This window comes from Natrix helvetica (genome assembly GCF_964273705.1).
Source record: "Natrix helvetica genome assembly, chromosome: Z".
NCBI classification, from domain to species: Eukaryota; Metazoa; Chordata; class Lepidosauria; order Squamata; family Natricidae; genus Natrix; species Natrix helvetica.
This window is the reverse complement of record NC_138554.1, coordinates 72,210,885-72,238,268: the sequence shown is the minus strand read 5'-3', so window position 1 is coordinate 72,238,268 and position 27,384 is coordinate 72,210,885. Positions and strand designations below refer to the sequence as shown.

At 41.3% G+C, this 27,384-nt stretch overlaps 1 protein-coding gene across 4 annotated transcripts in view; it reads left to right on the top strand.

Moving 5' to 3' along the window:
- The window catches only part of POU6F2 (POU class 6 homeobox 2), a gene marked incomplete at its 5' end in the record, with an annotated part of 355,508 nt that overhangs the window by 182,188 nt on the left and 145,936 nt on the right, over positions 1-27,384 (top strand). For all 4 annotated transcript variants that reach the window (XR_014173560.1, XR_014173561.1, XM_081932598.1 and 1 more), the window contains one exon: positions 25,068-25,372. Coding sequence is in view for 2 of the 4 variants with exons in the window: in XM_081932598.1 (XP_081788724.1) it covers positions 25,068-25,372 (305 nt within the window). The remainder of the gene's footprint in view (positions 1-25,067; positions 25,373-27,384) is intronic.

Sequence of the window (27,384 nt, the reverse complement as noted above, 5' to 3'; positions counted from 1 at the left end):
GCGTGCCTCTGTGCTGTCTCGCCTCCATGACGGCCACCCAGGCATTGTCCGAATGAAGGCCCTTGGCCGCGGATATGTCTGGTGGCCATCTATGGATGCGGACATCACTTCCTACGTCCAAGGTTGTGCTGCCTGCCAACGAGTACAGGCTGCCCCCCCCACTGCACCTCCCCGCGAGTGGGAACAACCTTCAGGCCCATGGAGTCGATTGCACGTCGACTTCATGGGTCCCCTTGATGGCCATTCCTTCCTAGTTGTGGTAGATGCATGGTCAAAATGGGTTGAGTTATTCCCCATGACCTCTACCACCTCCGCGGCCACTATCCGCGTCCTAAATTCCCTGTTTACGACCCATGGGCTGCCCGATGTTATCGTTTCCGATAACGGGCCCCAATTCGCCTCCTCAGAGTTCTTTTCCTTCCTCACCTCCCTGGGCATCCGCCATGCCCCAATATCACCATATCACCCGGCCAGCAATGGCCTGGCGGAACGTGCGGTCCGTTCTGCAAAAGATGCCTTTGCCCGTATGGCAGCACTACCCTGGCCGGACCGCATTCACACGTATCTCCGCACCCAACACACCACCCCTTGTGCCTCCACGGGTAAAGCCCCCTCCGAGCTACTCATGGGTCGCCGCCTCAGGTCTACTTTAGACCGCCTGCATCCCCTCTGTTCTTCCCCCCCCTTTCACCCTTCCACCTCCCCGAGATCCTTTCTAGTGGGGGAGGAAGTTTTCGCCCGGAATTATGCGGGGGAACCCAAATGGGTGCCTGGAAAGATCTCAGACGTAACAGGGCCCTGCTCTTACAGGGTCCTCCTCAACGATGGGAGATCTTGGAGGCGCCATGTAGACCTGTTGCGGCGACGACCGGCAGAAGTTCCCGGAATTGCAACCAGCGGACAGAAACAGCCAGGCCCTAACAACGCCGCCTGCCGGCCCAACAGCACAGAAAACTCTAGCTCCGAGTCGGCGCACGTTGCCCCCGGTGCGTTTGGTTCCTTACCTGTTCTGACGCATCCATCTCCTAGGGTTGGGCCTGTCGCGGCCGCTCCTCCAGGGCCTCGTCACACGGGCGGGGCCGACACTCCTTCCTCTTCGAACGCCACTCCAACTATGCCAAGGCGTTCCCAGCGCGTGCGCAGACGACCAAGATATTTGGAAGATTACGCATGCGCAATCCGGGGGAAAGGGGTGTTGAGTACTGAGGAGCCTGGCCAGCAGAGGGCGTTCGGAGGAAGCCCTCTGATTGGCCAAGGCGCGCGCTCCAGCCGGCGGGAGAATTCAAGGTTCCCTATTGGTTCTACCGGCTGACAGCTGTAAGTATAAATAGCTGTCAGCCGGCTCGCGTTTTGTCCGTTGTCAGTTAGCCTGTTCTTAATAAATACGTTGAACTGACCTCTGCCTCAGTCTCCTCACTACGGATTTAACACTCCAGGGGGCTTATTTTCGGGGGAGGGTTTATATTTTTGCCCAGCGAAAAATGTGGCATGGTCTTATTTTCAGGACATGTCATATTTTTGGGGAAACATGGTAGATCACTACCAGAAAATCAGGCAAAAGTTGAAATTCTTTGATATAAAAGAGCAAGGGAATAACACTGGATAGGATAGGATAGGATAGGATAGGATAGGGTGACATGGAGTGGAGAATCAGCATATCATGCACATAAATTGACAGTTTATAAAATATGTTCTCCAGCAATTTACAAGGTAACTATAAATCCTTATTTCAGGTAATTTTGCTTTAGATTGAAGTCTAAAAGTCACCTTGGTGGGACATATGCCTTGGGCATCAGTGATATTTGGATATGTGGAAATGCCAAAGGGAGTAAAAATTTCATTTTTTAAATCTTATTTTTGTGGAAATTTGCTTCATGGCTATGAATATGACATTTATAAAACAGATATTTTCAAAACAACATCAACAACAAAACTTTGGGAAGAGTAAGACAGGGAAACCTTATTAATGAAGAAAGTGAGGTCAGAAGTCTTTACAATCTTATCAAGATGACAAAATGTATGAACCACATCAGAAAAAGTATCTACTTACCTTCAGCTAGTTGATATAATAAGCCCACCTGGGGCTCATAGTTATCTGCCTTGAATTTGTTTTTGCCTCTTTGTTATCTGTTCTCATCTTTGGATCATTTTGTCTTGGTTGCTATAGCACAAACTAGATTTCTTTGTTTCTTTGTGGGGCATGTTTCTATATACGTAAGAGAGAGAGAGAGAGAGAGGGAGGGAGGGAGAGAGGGAGGGAGAGAGAGGGGGGGGAGATGAGAGATTCAATAGTTTGGTTGAGATAGCAATGTTTACCAGTTTCTGAAATGGAAGTATTCTATGAGATTGTAATAGCAGGGCATAATAGAGCTGAGTTCAGTGTTTGACATTGATTCCGACTTCTGCTTACTTCAAGCCAATAGTTTTTAAATTTAATATGATTTAGCAAAATTATAACAAAAAATTCAGAAATAAAGTCAACAATAATACATCAAAAAACAACAATAAATAATTCAAAGTCAAAATTTTCTTTGAAGACAAGCTGAAGAAGCTTCTTGGATGAGAAGTGAAATGTCTTCAAAGAAAAAACAGAAAGTCCAGTTGCCTCTTGAAAAAGCACCTTTGGGACAACCATCACCTGGATGACTGAAAATCTCCATAGACATTTAGTGCACACATCTTCCAAATGTTGAAGAAAGAACAATGATATATTTCTGTATTATTGGATTCTGTTTACATGAAATGAAGGTGTACACTTTTGAATGCAGAAATGAAAAAATCATATTTGGACCAGACTTCTTAAAGTCCAACCCCATGATGCAGATTTAGAACCACCAGAAGATTCTAAACGATCCACTGAAAATATTATTCTGTATCTCAATAGAAAAGAGAAGCGCAAAGGGGTGTAGATCAGTTGTACATTGGTTTTATTTTTTTCATACAAAATGGCAGTTCTGTAAGAGATGTGGTACAAAGCACACATATAGGAGAGATTAGGATTTTTAGTCATCTTCAACAACCTTTCATTCTATCTAATAACAATAAGGTGCCCTTTTGTCTTAGACAGCTATGATAGAAGTAATATTAATTCATAATATCTGGAAACCAAATGGTTCTTTTTTATATACTGGTTAACAATTGACCAGATTGTTGGGTAAAGTAAAGTAAACTAGATGATATTTCTGACATATATTCCTAAACCTGTACTAATACTGTTCCATATTCTATTTATACTTAACAAAATTATGAAAAATTTGATGCTTTTCAAAATTTATTTCCAATGTATTATTGATTGTGACAGATGTATAATTGGGTCAGCTGTAAAGTAATTTTTCCACCTATTGATGAACAAGTTTGCCTTGATCAATGTTGGAATTTACTTATAAATTGTGGAATTAGAGTTGAAATTTTATTCCTGTTCAAGAGGATATGCTTATTTTTTTATTCATATATTATAAAGCTTTTAAGATTATCTTCCTAAATTAACCTGAATCACACAGAAGAGGCAAAATTAGTTTTGAAATTAAATTTCTATTGCTAGGTCTTAATTTGGATTTGTGGCATGTAGGTTTTATAACTATTTAAGCATGTTTTATTGTTAAGTTTAATGGTCCTTACCATCTTGGTTTTCCATGTGAGAAAAAGCATACAAATATGCTGCTTCTGAGATATTCCATTTATGAAGGAAATCAGATTGGTTTGTTATGATTGAGAGTGTTCAAGTTATTATCTTTGTAGTCACATACATGAATTCTATTCTATAATATAGAAGTGTTAAAGAATTCTAGCATTGGTTTCCATGGGAGCAAATTGATGTGATCCACTAAAGCAGCCTCTGTTGTGCCACAGACTAGCAACAACGAATGTAGTGGGCTAGTCCTGGTTGTTACCTGCTCAAAAGTGTTGGCAAAAAGTATATATTTGAAAAAGCAGTGTTCAAAGTAGAGTACTAATTTAGGAAAATTATGTACAAAAATTGTATATTGGAAGTGTTTCTAAAAAACATGCATTAAAGGAATTTATATCTTTTTTAAAGTTTATATTAGAGATCATTATAAGTGAAACTTGGATGTAAGAAAAAGTTACATACAAAATAAGTGTGAACTATGCAATGAATTTTCCATCAGCTTTTTTTTAAATCTTAAAAAGATACGGATATATATAATAGTGCAGCTTTGACTTGGAACATTTTTGAAGTGATTACATATTATGAATATAAAGCCTTTTTTAAACATTCCTTAGAAGCTTTTTTTGAGGTTTGCTTGAGAACCCAAGTTTTATGTAATATTTAGGCTGAATTAGGAGGCTGAGGTTTTAATAGTAACTGGTAGAGCAGAGTTTAATTCATGAACAGTTTCCATAAATTTCTCAGTAGGAAGGGCAGAAACATTTCTCTAATGATTTCTCAAGGGCTAGAATACTGTTTATCAGTTTGCTGCTATTGATTTGCTGCTATTGGAAAAGCCCCAAGAAACGAACTCCCAAATCCTGTCTTATTTGGGATTTAATTGAAATGTGACAAAACCAGGGAGATTGGAGGCTACTGAAAACATACTTACTTATTTGTATGTAACCAGCATTTTTTATTTTTTTTAAATAACTCAAGATGGTGAAAATATCCAATGCACCTTCCTCCTCCTCCTCCTCCCCACAACAATAACCCTCTAAAGTGGGTTGGGCTAAGAGAGGATAACTGGTCCAAAGTAACCTAGCTAGTTTTCATGGCTAAGGCAGAACTTGAACTCAGGATCTCCTGCTCTTTAGCCTGGTGTCTTAACCACTAGACTGGCTCTATGCATTATATGTTATATCCTATCCTTCCTATCCTATTCCTATTCTTATTCCTATTCATTATATTAGGCAGGAGATTCACAGATACTTCTTGAACCATCTCTTTACTAGGGCAAACACTCAATCCTCTATTCATGAGAAAATTTCTTTTCCTGCAAAAGACTATCAATATTGGATTTATGCTTTAAATAAAAACTGATAAAGACATAAATGTTAGAGTCTTCTGCACAGCAATAATAAATACTTTATGTCACTATGTTCTCACAATAGCAAATCACTTACATGAAACTTGATGCACCGTAGCTGAAAGGTGGGGAATGGGAAACAAAAAAACAAACTACAACAAACATTCTGAGCAAACCATTAAGTGGTTGAAAGCAAAGGGAAGCATCAAATGATTTTTTTAAATATACCAAAATCAGTAGAAACTATGTCTGAACATCATCAAAGACTATACATTCTCCATTGAGGTGGAGATAGCATCCAGGAAAAGGAATGGGATGACCTTGTCTGCTTGCTGATAAGTCTGAGTCTGTCAGAGCTGTTTAGACACTCCCATGTTGCTAGAGCTTCCTAGCTTTCGACTCAGTCCCTCAGCATGGACAGACATGTCAAACCTTCTCTGAATTATATTTCTGGAAAAATGAAGACATAGTATTAGCAAGGAACTGAACCATTTTTCACTCCGTGAGTACTACCAGCTGATTCCCTCTCACAGGTAGGGTCGCTGATTTTCCCTCGGTGGAAGAGCTTCGGCTCAAGCACTGAGGAGCATAGCCCAGTGTAAAATATTGACAGCCAAAAACCTCTGATATCTGATTGAGCTTAGTGCTCAGTTTAAAGGCTCATTTGAAAGCATTAGAGTCTACAAGGCGACAGAAGCTTCACTCCACCCCTGCCTCTAACCAGCCACTGTAAAAGACATTGAGGCCCCCCTGGCCTGTCTACAACTCAAAGCCAGGTTTTCAGAGTTTTTGTGACGCTGGCTATCTCTCCCGAGACTCTGTCAATAGTGGTGGCCATTTTAAGAGCTTCAGGCTCTTTTTTTCACAGTGCCAGCAATCAGAGGGGATAGCGGTTGCCAGCTGCTTACGTGCGGCTATCCAGAGAAAACAGGGAGCATTGTGGCCTCGGTGGCAGCTTTCAACAAAAGCCCAATTGCTGAGCAGAGCTTCACGCTCTCCTGTCATTGCAGTAGTCTTGAAGTAGCGGAAGACTTCCTTAGAGCTCTGGGCATATTGAAATGACCTTCATGGGCAGGAGCTTCGCGCAGTGCATGGAGGTGACTGCAGCTGTCGCACACACAGAGAGGATGTGAAGTGTGAGGCCCCTGATCACCATGAGCTGCTTGGTAGGTGCAAACCAGCTGACTTTAAAATGTGAGTGCTTTTGCAGTAGCTGTCAGACACTTTACCTCGAATAGCAAAAAGGGTGCGAAACAACATCCTGACAGGAGTTAGCTGGGCTGCCTATCAATGTGTCAAGATGGAGGCAGCAGCAGTTAGTCTAAGCAAGGGAGAGTCTGACAGGGACAGAGCTGCTACTCTGGAGTCACTGGCAGCCCCCCTCTGAGCCTCCTTTGCAGCCTTCTATGTCAATGGGGTACAAGCGCAGCTCCAAAGCTGCTTCCAAAAAGGAGAAATCCCATAGGGGCTCCAAGGCTACTTCAAAGTTCAAAAAGAGAAGAGATAAGACACTAGAACTAGAACATCTTTGCTCAAAAGCTAGCAGCCAAAGGGCTCAAGAATCACATGTCAGAGGTGAGTCAAGCCACTCCTGTGGCAGACACCCATTAGCTCTGTCACCAGGGGGGAGTTGAAGTGCAACTTTCTCCCTCAACCACTGTTTTCCCCATCAGCACCTCAGGCCTATGGGGATCAGTGTCAGATTTGCATACTCCAGCTATCATTATAGATCAACCTCAATCATCAGTCAGGGCAATTCCAGAAGCCACATTTATACTAATGGCTACAGGCCTTCACCCAGAATCACAGCCAGATCCAATGACCCAGCCAAATTTACAAGACATAAATGCTAATGCAATTAGGCAATTTATAGCAGCCAGACTGCAACCCAGGACCCCCTTCTTGGGCCCTGAGCTACATCAAAAGCACACAGGTGTGTTACCAGACCCAGGGGCATATTCACCAGCCCATTCTCAATGCAGTCCATCTCCTCCCTTAGAAGAGGGAGAGATAAGGGAAGCAGACTTGTCAGAGGATGAGGGCATGATTCCAGCCTTCACCGGATTGTTCCAACCAGCTCTGTTTAAGTCACTGCTCTTCAAAGCTAAGACCTCAGCAAACTCAGAGTCAAGACTACCGTGCTGGCAACAGAGACCCTAGCTTCCTCAGCAGATCCACTCTTCTCAGAGCACACCACAGAGTCGGAGACAATTCCATCTCCTAGACTCTTTATGGATGTGGTCCAAAGGCAGTGGGTCTCTCCTACCTCCGGTCCTATGCCTACCTCAGCTGATAGATAGGTTACAATGTGGCACCTGAACTCGCCCAGACTCTACAACTTCCTACAGTAGACACACCGGTGGCACTCTTTATACATCTTCCACCATGCCCGGAGTGCCTGAAGAATATCTGAAGCCAGAGGATAGACGGGCGGACATAACTTTACAGAGGAGCATCAAGCAGCGGTGTGGGCAGTCCGGGCATGTGATCCAGGTTTTGGTGGCAGCGATCCAGTTTTCAGCTAATGCAACTCTCAACACTGCTACACTTGCATCCAAGTCCATGGCTTCATCTGTAGTGATGTGTCATTTACTCTGGCTCCGCTAGTGGCAGGCGGATGTTCGCCACCAGTGGTGCTGGCTTCAGCACCCTTTAAAGGGGAATTCTTGTTCACAGAATGTCTAGACTCCATCTTGGTGGAGACCAGGGACAAGAGAAAATTTTTGTCATCTGCTACCAAAAGGGGCTTCTTTCACCCCTCGCCATACACCAGACATCCTTCCTTTTGGGCCCCAGAATCTGGGCCTGCAAATTTGAGACCACAGGAGGGTTACGTCCCAAGGCAGTGACAACAGTGGGACCGGCCTCCTAGAGGTAGACAGTCCAAGCAGCCCTTTTGTGACAGAGGGAGTCATTACTTCTGTTGCCCCGATACTGATGTGTCCATTCCTCCCATAAGAGGCTGCCTGGCCCTTTTCACCAACCGATGGGAGTAAATTACTTCAGACACATGGGTCAGAGATACTGTGAGATCAGGGCTCTCCCTTGAATTCATCTCCACACCCCCAAGGTTTTTCATTCGATTCCTGGTTTATAACAATCTGGCAAAGAAGGCCCTCATGCAGGCTGCAATTCAGCACCTGCTGGGCATTCGAGCTATTTGTTTGTTTTGTTTGTTTGGTTTGGTTTTATTGGATTTATATGCCGCCTTTCTCCCAAAGGACTCAGGGCGGCGTACAACGTTAAAAAACACACACACCAAAAGTTAAAAAGAAATTAAATATATATCCAAAAAAACAAATCGAATTTATGGAACAATACATTTAAAAAATGAGTTAAAATTAACAGGCCAGGCTGGCTTGCTGGAAAAGCCAACTTTTTAGGGCACGTTGGAAGGACCGGAGGTCAGGGATTATGCGAAGCTCCGGGGGCAGCTCATTCCAGAGGGAAGGTGCTCCCACAGAGAAAGCTCTCCCCCTGGGGGTCACCAGCCGACACTGTCTGGCCGACGGCACCCTGAGGAGGCCAACTCTGTGGGATCATACTGGAAGGTGGGAGGCTACTGGTGGCAGTAGGTGGTCTTGCAGGTACCCTGGGCCTAAGCCATGGAGCGCTTTAAAGGTCATAATTAATACCTTGAATCGCACCCGGAAAACAACCGGTAACCAGTGCAGGCTGCCTAAAAGGGGTGTAACATGGGAGCACCTAGGTACCCCCATGATAACCCGCGCAGCCGCATTCTGGACCAGCTGAAGCCTCCGGGTGCTCTTCAAGGGCAGCCCCATGTAGAGAGCGTTGCAGTAGTCCAGGCAAGAAAGGATGAGGGCATGAGTGACTGTGCACAGAGCATCCCGATCCAGGAAGGGGCGCAACTGACGTACCAGGCGAACCTGGTAAAAGGCCCCCCTGGTCACGGCCGTCAGGTGTTCTTCTAAACTAAGCCGCGTATCCAGGAGGACTCCCAGATTGCGAGCCTTCTCTGAGGGGGCTAAAATTTCTCCCCCTATCACCAAAGATGGAACAAGGTGTACAAATCAGGATGACAGAAACCACAGCCACTCAGTCTTGGAGGGATTGAGCTTGAGCCTCTTCCTCCCCATCCAGATCCGCACAGCCTCCAGGCATCGGGACATCACGTCGAGGGCATTGTTTGGGTGGTTTGGGGTAGAGATGAAAAGTTGGGTATCATCAGCATATTGATGATATCGTACCCCAAAACCATGGATGATCTCGCCCAGCAGTTTCATATATATGTTGAACAGGAGGGGTGAGAGAACCAACCCCTGAGGCACCCTACAAGTGACGCGCCTGGGGGTCGATCTCTGCCCTCCAGTCAACACAAACTGTGATCGATCCAATAGGTAGGAGGAGAACCACTGTAAAACGGTGCCCCCCACTCCCAACCCCCTGAGTCGTCGCAGTAGGATACCATGGTCGATGGTATCGAAAGCCGCCAAGAGGTCTAATAGGACCAGGACAGAGGAGCAGCCCCTGTCCCGGGCCCGCCAGAGATCATCGACCAACGCGACCAATGCCGTCTCCGTGCTGTACCCGGGCCTGAAACCCGACTGAAACGGATCCAGGTAGACAGCTTCATCCAGGGACTGGGGAAGCTGACGTGCTACCACACTCTCGACAACCTTTGCTACAAGGCGAAGGTTGGAGATCGGATGATAGTTGGCTAAAGAAGCTGGGTCCAGGGAAGGCTTCTTAAGGAGGGGCCTCACCACCGCCTCCTTCAAGGCGGTGGGAAAGAACCCCTCTCTCAATGAAGCGTTGGTAATTGCCTGGAGCCAGCGTCGTGTCACCTCCCGGGAAGTCGAAACTAACCAAGAGGGACACGGGTCCAGCACTCAAGTAGCAGCACTGAGTCTCCCCATAATCCTGTCCATGCTTTCGGGGGTCACAGGGTCAAACTCATCCCAGATTTTCTCCTCAAGGTTCATCCCCGTCGGCTCACCTGAATCTACCCAGTCAGAGTCCAAGCCTGTCCGGGATCTGAGCGATTTTATCCTGCAGATACTGAATAAATTCTTCAGCCCTACCCTGCAAGGGGTCTTCCCCAGTTCCTTGGTTAAGTAAGGGGTGGGTCACCCTAAACAGGGCGGCTAGGCAGTTATCTGCGGATGCGATAAGAGCGGAAAAATGTTGCCGCTTTGCCGCTTCTATTGCCACTAAGTAGGATTTAATATGAATTCTTACTAGTGTTCGATCAGATTCGGACCGGCTGGCCCTCCAGCCACTCTCTAGGCGTCTTTTCCAGCGTTTCATCTCCCGGAGCTCCTCGGTAAACCAGAGATCCACCCAGGATCGACACCGGGTCAGAGGCCGCAAATGCACAACGCGATCCAAGGCCCCAGCGGCCGCCCTATCCCAGGCTTCCACTAGGGCTTCGGTCAAGTTGTGAGCAAGGGATTCAGGAAAAGTCCCAAGCTCCATCAGGAACCTTTCGGGGTCCATCAGGTGCCTGGGGCAGAACTATCTAGTCTGTTCCGCCTCCTTGCGGTGAGGGGTAGCGGTATGGAAGTCAAGCCTGATGAGGAAATGATCGGACCATGGCAAGGGTTGAATAGAAATATCCCCTAAATCTAGATCATTCATCCACTACCCAGAGACAAAAATCAGGTCGAGCGTGTGTCCCCCATTATGGGCGGGGTCTTGAATTAACTGAGTTAAGTCCATAGCCGTCATGGAAGCCATGAACTCCCGAGCTGACTCGGATGTCTCACCAATGGAAGGCAGATTGAAATCCCCCAGGACCATGAGCTTGGGGAAATCATCTGCCAATCCAGCTAACACATTCAGCAGCTCCGGCAGGGCCGGTGAAACGTAGCAGGGAGACAGGTACGTAACAAAAAGGCCCACCTGAGCTCCAAGGCCCCACTTCACAAAGAGGGACTCACACCCGCCTATCTGAGGCACAGTGACCTCCTGAGGTCTGAGACTTTCCCTAATAACCACTGCCACCCTCCTGCCCCTGCCCTAGGCTCTCGGCTGGTGAAACGCCCGGAAGCCTGGTGGGCATAGTTCGCTAAGGGGCACACACCCCTCATGGCCCAACCAGGTCTCCGTAATGCATGCCAGGTCCGCTCTACCCTCTTGTATGAGGTCGTAAATGAGGGGAGCCTTATGTACCACAGACCTGGTGTTAAGCGACACCAGCCGGAGACCAGGGTCCTGTAATCCCGAGCACCCGGGGGTGCGAGAAGGGTGATGAGTGTCAGAATGCGCGATCGCTCTTAAACAGCAAACCCGCGTTCTCCAAACATCATTTGGCCCTCGGCCCCCACCATATCTGCCTCTCCCACAAACCGTAGTGATGGTGAACCCCTCAATGGAATGGCTTAATGTCTCCCCCGGAATCCCAACCCTTCCTAGCCCTCCCAACCCGCACCCATTTGTTAGCTCTGGCCTGTGCCCTGGCAGACTCCCCCCCCCAAGCCTGTCTGAGCCATCCGAATCAACCCCCCCCCCCTTAAAATTTGGTTTAAAAGCCTCTGTAAAAAAACCCTTAAGAAGTCTCTTCTTCACATGCCACCTTTCGGGATCCCAAAATCCGTCATTCAGCAAGCAGATAAGATCAAGCCATTCCTATTCCTGGATGCTATCTCCACCTTATGAGAAGAGGTGTATCAGGTAAGACCAACACCCCTTTTCTGCTGTTTTTAAAAATGGTCACAGGAGAATTGAGTAGGAACTGAGCTTTCACTATCCCTCAGAGCACGTCAGAGTTCTCCTCTAAAGGAAAACAGAATTAGTTCCTCAGTTGAAGTTTCATTCCCAGACATTGTTCTGATGCAAGAGAATCAGTGCAACAAGACCATAACAAACATTTCCTACTATTGTATTAATATATTTTAGAAAGTATGCTGTAATTGTGTGTTTTTCATTAAAAATGGTTTAATTTTTTATGTAACTATAATTCAGGACACTGGAGTTTGGCTTCCCACTCCACAATAGGTAGTTGTCACTTCATGAATATTCATCTCAAGTAACTTAGTAATGCTCAGTGAATCAAGCATTTTGCAAGTATGAAAGGATTCTATTAGTATATGGCAAGTATACTAAAACCTCTATGTTTGTAGTGACAACTATATATGTAGAATGGGAAGCCCAAATTCCAGTGCTCTTCAATTATTCCTGTATAAGAACATTTTGCATTTAATTATATCTTTAAAAAATAGTAAAACATATTTTGAAATTGTTTCCCCAGATTTTAAAAAAGGATTAATTAAGAAATTACATTTTACACTATTCAGACAGTAATAGCCCCATTATCTTAAAAAAAATCAACAAAAGTTGAATTAATTTCCGCTTCATTGGGAACATGTAAGTTGGGGTAGGGGAATTCATAATTGCCAAATGGAAGCAATTTAAAATTGATGAGGAAATGTTTATTTCAAAGCTTCCAAGCAGGTCATAAAGATCAACAGGGTAAAGAAAAACTGCTTGGCAGTGTACCCTAAAGAATATTGTTGTTCATTTATTTAATGAAACAAATTTTAGTGGTTTCAAATTTCTTAGTGCATTCATACTGTAATTGTCGCTGACTGCATTGCCATCATGGTTTCTATGATTTGAGAGATGCTGCATAACTATAAAATGTTTTTTTAAATGTAATATTTATTAAAATTAGTCAAAGCAGAGTAGGTGTTTATTTTCTCCATAAACCTTTTTACCTTAGCTTTGGATAACAATTGATATCCACCATTTTCATGATGTGAGAAGTGAAAATATTAGATTCTTGCAAATTTGGCTGCTATTGTCTCAAATCCAAGGCCTAGGCCCTCTACATTTTGTTATGAAATGTTCTTCGATACTTTTGTGGTACTGTGTGGTTTAGCTATCAGATCATTGGACTCAGTATACTATTTGGTACCTCTTTCGATATCTACCACCTCTTCCTTTCTTTCCCTTCTTTTACAATGGGGGTCGGAAAAAGTATTTTTATATTTTGGAGAACTTATTATATTTAATCAGAAAACAATTGATAAGAGATGTAACTAAAAACAAAGGTGGAAATTTGATTCAGGAGAAATTATTGTTAATTTATGGGGTGTTAAAATGCCATGAAAAATTTTCTATGAGCTGATTGCAATAGTAGTTTGTTAACAGAGAGTTTTGAAACTTTAACCTTGTCTTTTTTATCATTATTGTTCTTCCTATTTCTATAAAATATAGAACCACAAAGCTCTAGAGAATGAAAATAGTGGTAAATTCTCAATGTACTAAGGTTGTCAATCTAGCTGAAATTAGCTGTTTAAAAATCAGAGGGTTCTCTCCAGTGATAATCAAGAGCAACATTTGCAATATGTAACATTGTTCTACAGAAATTAATATTTTTAATCCCCAGGCGGTTCATAAATTCATCATTTAAAAAATAAAAACCTAAGTGTGTGCATGGGGATTCATAGTCTATGAATTCTTGTCCTCAGTCTCTTTTAGATTAACCTGTCAGGAGTTTCATCTGTGAATGCTGCAGAATTCCTTGGTAAGGTCCCAAACTGCAGGTATCAGAAAATAACTTGTCAGACAAGTGGTACCCTGATGTGTTTAATTAGATACTTTGCTAACTGCATAGACAAACACACAAGCTCTTTCCAACATCCAATATTCAGGCACAATTGTAGATATTCATACATTCTCAAAGGAAACAAAGGGAAGGGTAAAACAATGTCAATATGTTGGCATTATGTCTGACAGTTTGATTTTAGTCATGTTAGACAGCCTATTGTGTGACACTACCTCAATCCTAAAATATTATTGCTGTTAGGAATTTATACGGCACTGGTGTGAGGATTCCCATTGTGTTATTTTCACTACAAACTAATGGTATAAGATGTTTCCCGGTTTGAAGAGCTTTTCATTTATTCCAAAGTCATCTTAAAACACACAAGATGAAAGGGGGAAAGACTATAATAAAAATGCTCACCACATGTTTAAATAAACAGGGTCTTGGGTTTATTCAGTTACTTAACAGGATGATATTAAGAAAAAAGACAATACACAAACTAACAAGGACACTGAAATACAAATGTTTCACCAACCTAAATTCTCATGTAGAAACAACTATACTCCTTCCTGAAAGAGGTGTAGGTAGGAGATGGACTATGATAATCTATTTTGTATTGGGAATTGTGATTGTGAGATGAGATGAGTTTGGAGATAATCTTTTAAGCATTCTTTCTCATCACCCCTTTTTTATCTTGCACTAACTGTTGAAAACAAAGCTTCCACTTGCATTAATTTTATTTTTATTTTTAGTTAAGGGAATAATTATTTATTTCAAAGTGTTTTTATGAAAATACTTTCAATGATGAATGATGTTCAAGAAGCAAATAATTGTTACTTTCACATTTTCCCCAGAAATAAGTGAGATGCTGAAGTAATATTACCATTAAAATGCACTAAATGGATCAGATAGCTCAACAGGGAACTTAGAAAATAACCATAAAAATTCTTTGAAATATCTATTGTAAGAAGAGAAATAAAGGAAAAAAATTGGTATAAGACCCCCAAGCTCCTGTTCAAACCTATGATCTATGAATTAGAACCTGATCCAGATATGGACAGGAATCCACTAAAGAGATGTAAGGAGTAGTCAAAAAGAAAGGTGAGATTAATAATTTTATCAATCAAGAGTTTGTTTGCTTTATATTTATACACCTTATTTTATATTTGTAGATGAAGTATATGAGTATATAATATAGAAACAAAACATCAGAATAGCAGAAAGAGGACAATTAAGACAAAATAATCAAACTATAAATGTATCATTTTACAGAAGAAAAAAGTAAAACAGCTCTCTTTTTGTAATGCTATGTATGAAAAAGTTTATTTGACAATGGAATGAATTTAGAAATTGTGGATTGTTAGGGTGGCTGGTGATATTTACCATGGACAGAGGTAGACGTCAGATGGTTTGGAACAGTTTGGGTGACCCATTTTGTTAAAATACTCCCCAGTTCAGTGAACCGGCTAATCCCACCACTGGCTGGCCTGTCCCCTCCCACTTTTGGCCTGTTTTGGCCTGTTTTTCAGGCCAGGGGGGGGGCATTTTTCAGGCAGTTTTGCCATCCAAAATGCCCTAAAAATTGGCCTGAAAATGGCTTAAAAGCAGCCTGAAAATGGCCCACAAATGGCCTGAATGGACAAAAAAACATTCCAAGAAACAAGCCAAAAAATGAAGATTTCAAATCTTCAATTACCTCTTTTGAAGCTGCACAACAATCTGGATTTGAAAGGGGAAGAGGAATTCGTAGCTTGTGTGGGCAGACACTTCAGACCTCTCAATATTTCACATACATTGTCCTTTTCCTGCTATGCTGCACAAATCTTTTAAACATTTGCTGGCAAACACAAAGTGAGTCTTCACCCCAAAGCATATTCCTCCTTCTGAATTTGGATTATTACACAACCATATGAAATAGTATAAACTCGCACTACTAAACACAGTAACATCTGGACTATAGCAAAACTTTGTGAAAAAAATTGATATAAGTTCCCATATTCCATATATAGATTATGTTGAACAAATGTAATATTCAAGATATGAAAATAAGTAAAACAAGAAAACTTCATCAAAAACTTGAATTGCCATAATGCTATCTTCCTAAAGCTCCCTGCTTCCTTCTTCGCTCCAATTACAATTTCTATACTAATAAACTTTACGTCCAGTTTTAGAACCAATTCTGAGAAAATAAACTTGAAAGAGGATCAAAAGTCCTTCCACCCAACTTGGACCTTTTCCTTACATCTCTTTGCAAAACGGGTTGTGTTTTAAAACACACATCTGTCTCTAGCACATTTATTTGGACAACAAGAAGACTCTTTGGAAATAAATCAAGAAAAGGAGGTAGGAAAACCAAGAGACACGCCCAAAAAAGGAAATGGGGTGGGATAGTGTAGGAATCTTAAGTATCAGTATAGAAGTCCCTTTTTTCCAGTTATAACAGTTCTAGGATAAATCAGATCAATAATAATGTCTGTCCATGTATCTCTCCTGCTCAGCTTTTCCCCATTATCTGACTATTCCAGAATATAAAGACAGAGGTGGACAGTTTTATGATTGGGAGACCTTTGTGTCTATTTTTAGGGTCCCATACTATAAATAAAGAGAATGGAGGACAATTCTTGTGACTGAGAGAACTTTGTCTATTTTTAGGACCAGAATGATCACAGCTCAGTGACAGATTATAGATATTGCATATTCAGGCAAAGCAGAGCTGAGAAAAACTTCTGTTGAGATCATTGTGAACTTCTCATAAATTATGGTTCATGAAGGTGGGAAGATTAGTGATCCTTAGATGCCTTTCAATATTGCATGCATAAAGCATGTCTCTAATAGAAGACTCTAATAGTCTTCCTTCACACAATAGATATGCTGCTCAAGATAATCTGTAATAATCTGGTTTTTTTTTTAAAAAAAGGAGACCAAATCCCTAAAAAGGATCTTAATTTGCCCATTTTTGACAGGATTTTTCAAACTTGCAATACTAAAATTGCCTGGACAGCATTCTGGAAGTTGAAATCTACACACCTTAAAAGTTGCCAAATGTGAAAAACACTGGTATATCAGAACATCTAACTAAGGGATATCCAACCTTGGCAACTTTAAGACTTGTGGACTTCAAAACGGGTGGAAAAACAGGCGGGGCGGAGCCATCCAGTGATAGGATTAGACCGAACCGGTCTGAACCCAGTGAATGCTACCTATGTCTCTGAGGCAAGTGGCCAGGGGCTGGGGCTGGGGGTGATGTCGAGTTGGCCATACCCACCCAGTCACATAGCCACCCAGCCACGTCTACCCAGCCAGGCATTAGGGCAGAGAACTAGTTGTTAAATTATTTGAAGCCCACCACTGACCATGAATAAGTAAAATTGATATATGAAGGCTTGGAAGATTTGAACATACTGATTTTGTGACATAAGTCTTCAAAATAGGGCAAGAAACCAGAATCAGCAATGGAGTAAAGAATCCAGAACAAACAGGATTCTTTAGTATTGAACTATAGCTTGTTAATGAATTAGTCTAGATATACATCACTTCACTATTGATTGCCTCTCTTAAACTGTGACTGTATGGGTCATCTCTTTCTGGCAAGGAAAGACATCAAAGAAGCTTAACATGTATGCTCATTCATGAAGAAAACAATCCATTTCTCTTCAGCTCTGCTAAAATTAAGTCAGAGTGAAGATTACAATGATTACATATTCTTTGATAAAGAATGCATTGATTCATATGTTTGAATACACTGAAATAAATAATATGGAGATGTTTTTAACTTTAAAGAAAAAAAGTTTTTTTTGTTTTTGTTTGTTTATAAACCGAACTAATATAGAGAATGATGTTCCAGCCTTCTAAGCAATATGATGCTTTAATTCCCATTTTCACAGAGGAAGCAAATAGTACTTAAAATCTAATTTCTTTGGCAATTTCCTTACATGTGGTGGTTTTAAAATAAGTTAGTATAGTTTTTATGGTGCACAAAGGGAACTTGAATCAAAAGCACTGTCATAAGCTAAAAAGAAAAGAAAAAAATAAATTTGAGATGGGAGTAGCTGTTGCTTTTGTGTTGGTTTTCTTCACTAGAACATTTTAAAATTATTACAGTTTTCTACATTACAAACTCTAATAAGACAATGAAAATCTGAACAGTGAAACAAATCATTTCTCCAATAAATAGCCCCATGTGTCACAATATTAGGATGCTACAGAAGAACTCCTGATGGATTCATTCTGATCTATTATCATAGTTTCTTCTTTATCACTTTGCTTTATTACCTTCAGTATTTAAGTTATATAGTCTACACAGACAAAATAATCTAATTGTGATCAGAGCAGAGAGGAGACTGTGGCTCGGAGGCTAATTCATATAAAAATGTTGGATCATGCTTGCTATCAGAGGAGTCATAAGTTTCAGCAGAAAATCCTAGAAATCAGCATACAGGGAAGAAGTCCAGAAGGTATCTGCATAGTGCTCAAGAAACAACTTACATCTAAATACTAGTAAGACAAAGGAGATGGTGCTAGATTTCCGGAAGCACAGAGAGGAACCTGCCCCACTGTATATCAAGGGGGGCTTTGTGGAGAGGGTTTCCTCTTTTAAATTCTTGGGAGTGCTTATTAGTCAAGATCTCACCTGGGAAAACAACATGTCTCTGGTGATTGGAAAGGCCCAACAGAGACTTCATTTCCTTAGAGTACTGTGAAAAAATCAGGTGGAACAACGGCTGATGACCTCTTTCTATCGGTCCACCATAGAAAGTGTCCTCACATATTGTATTACAGTATGGTATGCTGGTTTAACAGCTGAGGACAGGAAGGCACTCCAGAGAGTGATCAATTCGGCACAAGAAACCATTGGTTGACCTCTGACACCACTGACACCATCGCCAGATCTCGTTGCTTTAGCAGAGTAAGGAAGATACTCAGAGATGATTCACACCCTGGTCAGTGTCTCTTTGCACTTCTACCATCAGGCAGAAGACATCAAAGTATAGCCAGCCGAACAAACAGGTTTAAAGATAGTTTCTATTCTTGGGCTGTGAGACTTTTAAATACAACCACAATCACTCCATGCACACGCTAGTTTTCTTTTTCTTTCTTTTTTCGTTTCTGTTATAATTTTGCACCAGTGAGGTTAATTTTGTTGTATTTAAGTACAATGACAATAAAGATTATACTTATAAATAGGCCAGAAGGCAGATAACGTTTGAATGATATGACCATTCCAGAACTTGGTAAAACAGTGGTTTAAACAAAAGCACTAATACATTCTGAAAATTGATGCAAGAGCTATATAAGAAGCAGCTGTTGTGTGTATCTCATAAATGAAGACAAGTTTTTCAAAAGTGCTACAGCTTTGTCTAATAAAAAACAGGATGCTTGAATTAAGCATAGAATAAATATATCTACTATGACAAGAACATTGAGAGATAAATAAACTTTTATTCTTCTTTCTCTTTTGATGATGGTTTGATTTTGTGTAAGTGACCATTGCCCTCTTCAGGGCTAAAAATATATGCTATCCTAACATATAAAGATGAGGATTAGAGATTAATGTACTTTTTCTCCTCCCATCCCACCACCCATGTATAAAGGGCAACCACTTATAGCAAGTAGAATCGCTTGTATAACCCATATGTATCAATCATCAGGTTGATAAAGGTTTTGTTATCTAAACATGCAGTTCCAATCTATTTGGACACAATTGTAGAGATAAAAGCTTACATTTTCAAATAATAGGAAGCCTGTTTTAAAAAGTAAGAAAATGTCCTTCTAATATGTTTTTCTTTTTGAGAGAGATGGGCGGAGAGAGGGAGAGAGACTGGGAGGGGAAACAAAGCAAGAAAATTTACCAGTTAAGTGCAGTCTAAGCAGACCAATGGTGATTATTGGGGTCACAAGGAAGAAAGGATTTATCCATCCAGCTTCATTTCCAGCTGATTTACCTCCATGAGACAAACAGCTATAAGGGGGAAAGCCCTAGTTCTTGCCCAAATTGTGTCCTAAATGGAAAGTAATTCAGTGGCTGGAATCCTTGAAAACACACACACACACATTTCCTTTCATCTAAAAAAAAATAAAGGTGCATATCAACTGCCAAGGGGACACCCAGTCTAGGTCCCTGATGGCCAAGGTGGAGACTCTGGGAAGATGGGCAGAGAAACACATCTGTTCCCTTCAAGCGGAACACATTTCTGAGGTGAACAATGTACAGGTGGACTGGCTGAGCAGCGCCACCATCAATCAGTCAGAGTGGTGCCTGCACTCGAACCTCTTTTACCAACTGTCCCAGAAGTTTGGCTGTCCAGCAGTTGACTTATTTTACAGCCTGGAGAACACGTACCTTCCCAGGTTTCTTTTCCAGATTCCACTCGCCTCAGGTGGAGGGGGTCAACACCCTTCATTGTTGCTGGCATCCCGGCCTCCTGTATGCTTTTCCATTGCTACCTCTCATCCCCAGGGTGATCCAAAAGATCTTGACAGAAGGAGCGGAAGTTCTCCTAATGGCTCCCTTTTGGCCCAGACAGGCCAGGTTCATTGATCTCATTAGCCTCTCCATTGTCCAGCCCTGGTGCATTCCCAAGAATGAGGTCTTTCTCAGCCAGGGGGCCTTCCTCTGTCTGGAGCCTCAGTGGCTCCAGTTAGCTGTCTGGCACTTGAGAGGGACCTCCTGAAGAGGGACAGGCTCTCCAACAAAGTCATCCATACAATATAAGCCTCCAGACGTGCTTCCACCATCAGAATCTATGACTCCACCTGGTCAGCCTTCTCCAGGTGGTGCTCCAAGAACCACATCGAACCAGTCACAACTTCCATTCCGCAGGTACTGGACTTCTTACAAGAGGTAAGATCACAGATTGTCTCCCAAAATGCTTCGGCACAAGTGGCAGCATTATCCATGATTTTGGCCCCCGACAACCATTTACCTCTTGGGCGGCACCCCAGGGTCCGCTGCTTCCTAAAAGGAGCCATGAATCTGCGACCCCCAGTCCATCGGTATCTGACTTGGGAATGGGGGTAGTCCTGTGGGCTCTCATCTGCCCTCCATTTGGACCACTACGAGCTTTCAGCATCAGACATCTGACTCTTAAAACTGTCTTTCTCATAGCCATCACCTTTGCCAGGAGGATTTCAGAGTTGGTGGCACTATCGGTCAGGAAGGACTTACGCATCATCCACCCTGACAGAGTCATCCTCCTTTTGGAACCTTCCTTTATTTCTAAAATCAACTCCTGGTTTCAAAGGTCCCAGGAGGTCATCCTACCAGATTTTTGTCCAAAACCTAGACATCCCAGGGAGTGACGCTGGCACACGCTCGACGTTCGGAAAGCTCTGTGCAGATATATTAAACATTCAGGCATTCTGAGTCGCTCTTCATCTCCTTCCAGTAGGTATCTAGGGGTCGTAAAGTCACCCCCTCAACCATTGAACGCTGGTTGTGTGCTTGCATCGCCTTGGCATATGAACAACAATCCAGGCCAGTCCCAAGATACATCACAGTTCACTCCACTAGGAGTGCCTTGGCGACTCAAGCATCCATAGAGGAGATTTGCAGAGCGGCGACCTGGGCATCACCTTCTCCCTTTCTAAAAAACTATAAACTGGACAAGTTTGACTTGGTGGACGTGGCATTTGGGAGACAAGTCTTCAGGGTATTCATTCTAGTGGAGAGACCCTTGATGCTCATACTTCCCACCTTAGTGACATTTAGCTTGGGTATGTCTCATGTTTGGACTCTCCAAGCAGCACACAGAAGAAGCAACATTGGCTTACCTGAATGGTCTTCTCTGTGCGCTGCGGGAGAGTCCAACCCTGCCCTGAGGTCTCTCACCATCTTGAAACACCCTCTGGACATGCTGAATGACATCATTGTACACGACAGAACCACTGTTGTACAACTTGACAGGACCATGCCTTCATTGAAAAAAACTGAATCCAATATGGAACCAGAGGTGTGGCTAAAGATGACCAATTCAGTCCTGGGCAGATGGGCAGAATTTAACCTATGCTTGGACTTTCCTATAGTGCACAGAGAAGACCACTCAGATAAGCCAACGTTCCTTCTATGTTTGAAAATGGTTTACATCTTTGTGCTTGGCTGTAAACTGTTTTAAATACTCTACAAGTAGTACCTACCTATTTTTAGTGATTATATCTATTCTTTTCATTATTATATCCTGTTGACATTGTCTTAAGTTCTGTTTACAAATGTTATGAGCTTTTGATGAAAAATGTTCTTTCACTTTTTTCCTTAGAGAAGCTTGTTGTATCTCTTTATTTTTTCCTGATGCCTCAATCTGAAAATATTTCCATTCTTTTGACACACGAACCCTTTTTTATTTTGTGGAGTCATATTTTGCACAATATACACAATCTAACGTTTTGTTAGAAATTACCAGTCTTTTATATTTTTCTTTAAAGTTGTTATATTGCTGCACTATCCAGCAGTCAGGAAGATTATTTTCAATTTCGGAGTTATCGGTTTTTAGCTCAATAATTGACGCGCTGCTTTCTCCAAGTTAGGGTGATTGTGCTTGTGACTGTTTTGGATCATCCAAATTCTGATACAATTTATTCCGATCTTAGTTTCCTACTGAAAAAGCTGTCAAACTCTGTTGCCTTTTCATCCTGTTAAGGGCTGCTGCAAAAAAATTAAAACATGTTTGAGTTTGGACTCGATTTAGTTTGGAGCAGATTTTCCCATGGGCAATGCAACGGGGTGGGAGGGCTGGCCACACAGTCCCTGTACATGTGATACAAAGCAACTTACCAAAAATTAGGTGAGCAATGAAGACTGGTGAGCGGAGGAAAGCAGACGAGGGAGCCAGAGAGCAGCTGGGCGAGTCTAAGCAAGCAAGAAAAGCAGGCAAGGAGCGGAGATCAGTGATATTTAGTTACTTTTAAGAGAGTCTGACATTATAGATAGTTAGTGTTTAAAAGATGTTATGGAAGAGAAACAAGTTTCACCAGACAAGACTGAGACTGAGCTCAAAGTGGATATTAAAATGACAGCCTACAAGAATGGCATGCAAAAGATGTTACACAGTATATATAAAAGAATGGCTGATATTTTTATATTTACAGTTAATTAATAACTGAAAAATAAACACTTAAAATGGAAATACAATTAACAAACCAAGGGAGTTTGTTATTTTGTGCCAGTATTGGCACAAAAATCTTTCCTAGCTAAGACTACATTACATTAGCCCAGGTCTTACCTGGACCAACAGTCCCTAATGGAATGCTCTCTCTATAGCAGAGAGAGGGAAGCCAGGGGAAACCATGTTTAGTCACCCAAGCTTTTTAGACTTTTCATCTTAAAATGTACTGAAGCTTTTTACAGCCTTGAATTCCTGCCAGGTTCATTTTATTTCAGCAGCTGCTTGGTTTCCTAGGATTCACATTATTTTATCTTTATGAATGCATGTTTTAGCAATTGCTTTGCAACTAGAATGACCTCACTAGTGTAGTAAATTTTTAAACGTGAGGGGGATTGGGGTCCAACAAAATGGGGACCAACAAAAAGATATAATCCAAAATCATCTAAGACGTTAGATCAAGAAGAATGAAATTCATAAGTACATTCACAGAGCAATACTGAATTCTTTTTCTGAAATGTATTCCTAAGTTTAAAAAACTGAATATACGAGTAAGGTTCAGTATTGGGCTCAGCTTGTATTCAAGCCAAGTAGCATATTTTCTAAAAAACAAGTAACAATTCCATAGGTTGGCTTTATTCATTCCTTTTCTTTTCAGATGAAGGGACAGACTCTGGGCCCCATTGCAACCATACCGGTTGCAACGGGATCCGGAACCCACCACTGGAAGGCAGGTACCTGATTCAGAAAGGTAGGCCGTGCATGGGGACTGCATGGTCGAGGCAAGCTAGCGAGGGAGGAAGTCAGAGAGCAGCAGCAGCTATGCCTCAAGTGTGGCTCTAGCCACCAGCCAAGGCAGATAAGGAGTGGCTGGAATTTTGGGATCAAGCTACATTGGGCTACCTTTGAAGTGATCCAAATTCCATCATTTTCAGGCAGTTTCCAAACCTCCAGATCAATACAGACAACAAAGATTTTACACATCAAAATAAACCATACTTAAAAGCAATAGAAACCTTAGTAAATAAGAATTCTTCTTTGACTCTTTCCAGGTTATTGGCAAGATTCATACAAAAAAATAGCTATTTAGGTTTTTATTTTGAGTGATCTTTGTCGTGATGCAGTTAATACTCTAAGAAAATATGGCAGTTTATTCTGTGATAGTTCAGATCATATCAGGATTGGATTTCATAAAAAAAAATTTTTACCCAAACTCTGCCCCGTGAGCCAAAGTTTAATGAAAAGTAGTTTACATTTGCAGAAGCCAGCTTAATGCTTCTTAAACAAGGTGCCCTCTTTTATATGCTTGAAAATTTATCATTAATTATGTATGTCATGTATTTATCCAATTCTAATTTTCTGGTTTAAAGACACCTCTTAGGGATGGATGACTTATCTTTGTTAGACAATCTCAAATAACATTTAAGATATTTAGGAATCTATAGATGAGTATTATGTGGACTTGTCTTTATTAGTTTTTAATTCCATAATAATATTAGTTCCCATCTTTGCTGCTTCATCAAGGGGAGGACAGTTATATCTGGGATGGATGAACAAAGAACTCATAATCCCAGCAGGGTCATCTAAATTGTGAACCACAGGAAAACTGAGCACAGTGAAAGATTATTATAATAAAAAATTATATAAATAAAATATATAATTGGGTCATGGGATGGACTTGTGAGTGCAGGGGAAGGGACTTTGACTTTCTTTTGGGTGGAGAAAATCTGGGGTGCTTTCAGATTTGGGTTTTCCCAGACGTGCCAATATGACAGCTTTATATGACATAAAATGGAAATTTTAGGAACTGCTGGCCTTGGAGTCTTATTCAGTTGGGGGTATTATTTGGGACCTACCGGGACTGGTTTGAAGGTCCTCCTTGAGATCATCTACTCCCCTTCAAAATCTAAAAAATGTAAGAATTCTCAATCCTCTTTCAATTATAGTGGAAAATTACTCAAAGTATATTTAAAATGAAATATTTTCAACCACTGAAATCAGTTGGATTTAAAATTAGGGTTAGGGTTAGGGTTAGGGTTGGGACACAAATTTGATATATACCACTAGGGTAAAATAGATGCTACAAAGGCAAATGACACTTTAAGGTACATTTGCAAGATCTAATGTCCACATCATATGGAGTAACTATCCCAACTCTGCTCTTCCTTGATTAAATCCTACTTGCAATACTGGTTGTAGCAAAACCATTGGCTATATTGGCTAGAAGATTTGAGAATTGAAGTCCAACACAGCTAAAGGAACCCTGTTGGAGAATTATTCCATTTCCTCTGTGCAGTACTGTACCATTTTCTTGAATCTGGTCTCAACCAGTATCCATCCATCTTTGTTCCACTTTACTTCAGTGTTTCTAGTCCTTGACCATTTCAGATTTTATTTGTAGAGGTTCCAGAAATAGCTATTGTCATTTATAACTTTGTGAAGAATCATTTATAACTCCAGCTTTATTTTTTTAATCACTTATAGCTACCTCATCCCTGAATTCCCAACTCCAGCAACTCCAGCATCTTCAACAATTCCAGCAGCAGCAACAGCAGCAGAGCCAAATTAGCCAGCAAGCACAGGGACAAGCTAGTCAATCCCAACAGCAACCAACACAGCCACAACTGCCTCAACAGCAACAGCACCCTCCACCTCCACCACCACAGCAACAGCCTCACAATCAAAATCCACCAGTTCCAGTTCACCAAACTTCAAGCTCCCCCACAAAGACCAACCTACCTCCAGGTCATGGTCTTCCCTCTTCACTCACATCCTCAAACCCCCTCCAGGTAAGTGTTAGATGATCTGCTTGTTGTCTCTTACTTTATCCACCATTGTTTAGCTCATCTATCTTTTATTTGAATGGTTTCTACCACTTTTTAATGGTGGTGATTGAATGATTTCTACCATTTTTCAGGGTGAACTGATTTTGTTTTGCATAATATAAGCATTGTGGTCAGCATATTCTAGCCAAAATTCTAGATTACTTGTTTTTTTCTTAAGTGAGTAACTGGCATAACTATTATTTTATCATCTTTAGCATTTCAATATTTTTAAGATGTTTATATGCTTCCCATCCACATATACATACATTAATATTTTGACTTCACAATAGGCTATGGACTCAGATATTTCATCCCAGCATATTTCACATTTGAAGTAGGGAAGGTGATAATGTTTCTCTCCTGCAGATAGAATGTGGAACTGGAGAAACAAAATGAGAATTATTATCAGCCTAGGAACTACTAGTTTCCATTCACCTGTTTCGTGTTAAAATGTCCTTCCTTCAGAGGGCCAAGAGTAGAAATTTATTATTTTCCTCCCTCCCATTCTAATTTTATCTTTATAAAATTTATCTGTAATGTGGACATTATAATGAATAAAGTGATAGATTAAAAAGCAAATAGTAGAAATGGGTTTGATAAAAACTTAACGCATGTCATTTTTCTTCAAGCTTGCTCTATTTAATTTTAAGAAATTCTGGTGCCCATCACTATCTAAAGAAGTTATATTTTCCTTTTGGTCAAAATGCACCATTTCTTTCTCCAACAAATTGGCCTTTATCAATTATATCCACTGCTTCATCTCTCATTTGTTCCAGAGGTTTAAATGCTACATTCTTATTTATGCCTGCTTGAAAAATGAAGTAACATACTAAAGGAGAAAAAAATGCATCAGCATTCAGAACTACAGAAGTATTCCAGATTAAACATAAGCAACAGTAACAGTTAGCAATTTTGATATTTTTAAAACAGATACATTACCTGGAGATGAGTAGGGTAAATAACATATGGAAAACCCCACATTTTGCCAAATGTCTCTTATGTTTTCAACAAATAAATCCAATATAATGAATGATAGTCAAAAAGCCAAACAGGGACACCTAAAAGGGAAATTATCACTGGATGATTTTTACCTTCCAAAAAATGTTTGATACAGTTTACTGAATTCCAGACTATTGGACTGGAGGGTATTAAATTGGAGGACATTAAATACTCACAGATACCTCTGATTCATTAAATATATCATTTAAACTGCATGTAAAGTAAGTTTAGTGGTAAGTATTGTGGATTTAGTGTATGTGTTAATCATTTCGCTGATTATTCTTTGGCTCTAAGTAAAAACTTTGATTAATCTATAGATTCCAGATGTTTTTGGTGATACACATTTTTAGCAGAATTAAACTCCTATTATGCTTGAAAATTGTTTCCAAAGAAAACAATAATTTTCTTATTAGATGAGGAAAGAAAAAAAGTACACATTCAAGTAAAAGCTAGCTAGGTAGAATTGGGCATTCTGGTTATTTAGAATGTCAGCTTTTTCACTGGTTCCTTTCTTTGTCTCTTTGATAATAAATTATCCCTTGGTGTAGTGGTGGGTTGCAGGTGGTACGCCCCGGTACAGGTGTACCGGATCCTGCCCGGAGCACTGGGTATCGTTCCAGTACAATGTTCCGGAGGGCCCACCCGCCCACCTGCGTTCCTTACCTGTGCTTTAAGCTTTTGGCGCTTCCACGCACTGTGTGTACGGCACCTGCACGGTGCTCTGTCGAGCAGCTGGAGCATCGGGGAAGCTTGTGGAAGCATCTTAGGCAAGTACGATGCCTGCGGGCAATCCGGAACCCATCACTGCCTTCGTGATGATTATGTCAATGTCATGACAGGTTTTACCAGTTGATTTCTATATGTCACATAGTACAAGGACAAGCAAAACTGTTTTCCTCCTGGCCAGTGGATAAGTTTAGATGTATTCCTTTGATAGAAGAGGGAATTGGAAAATTTCATTTATATATAAGAATTTT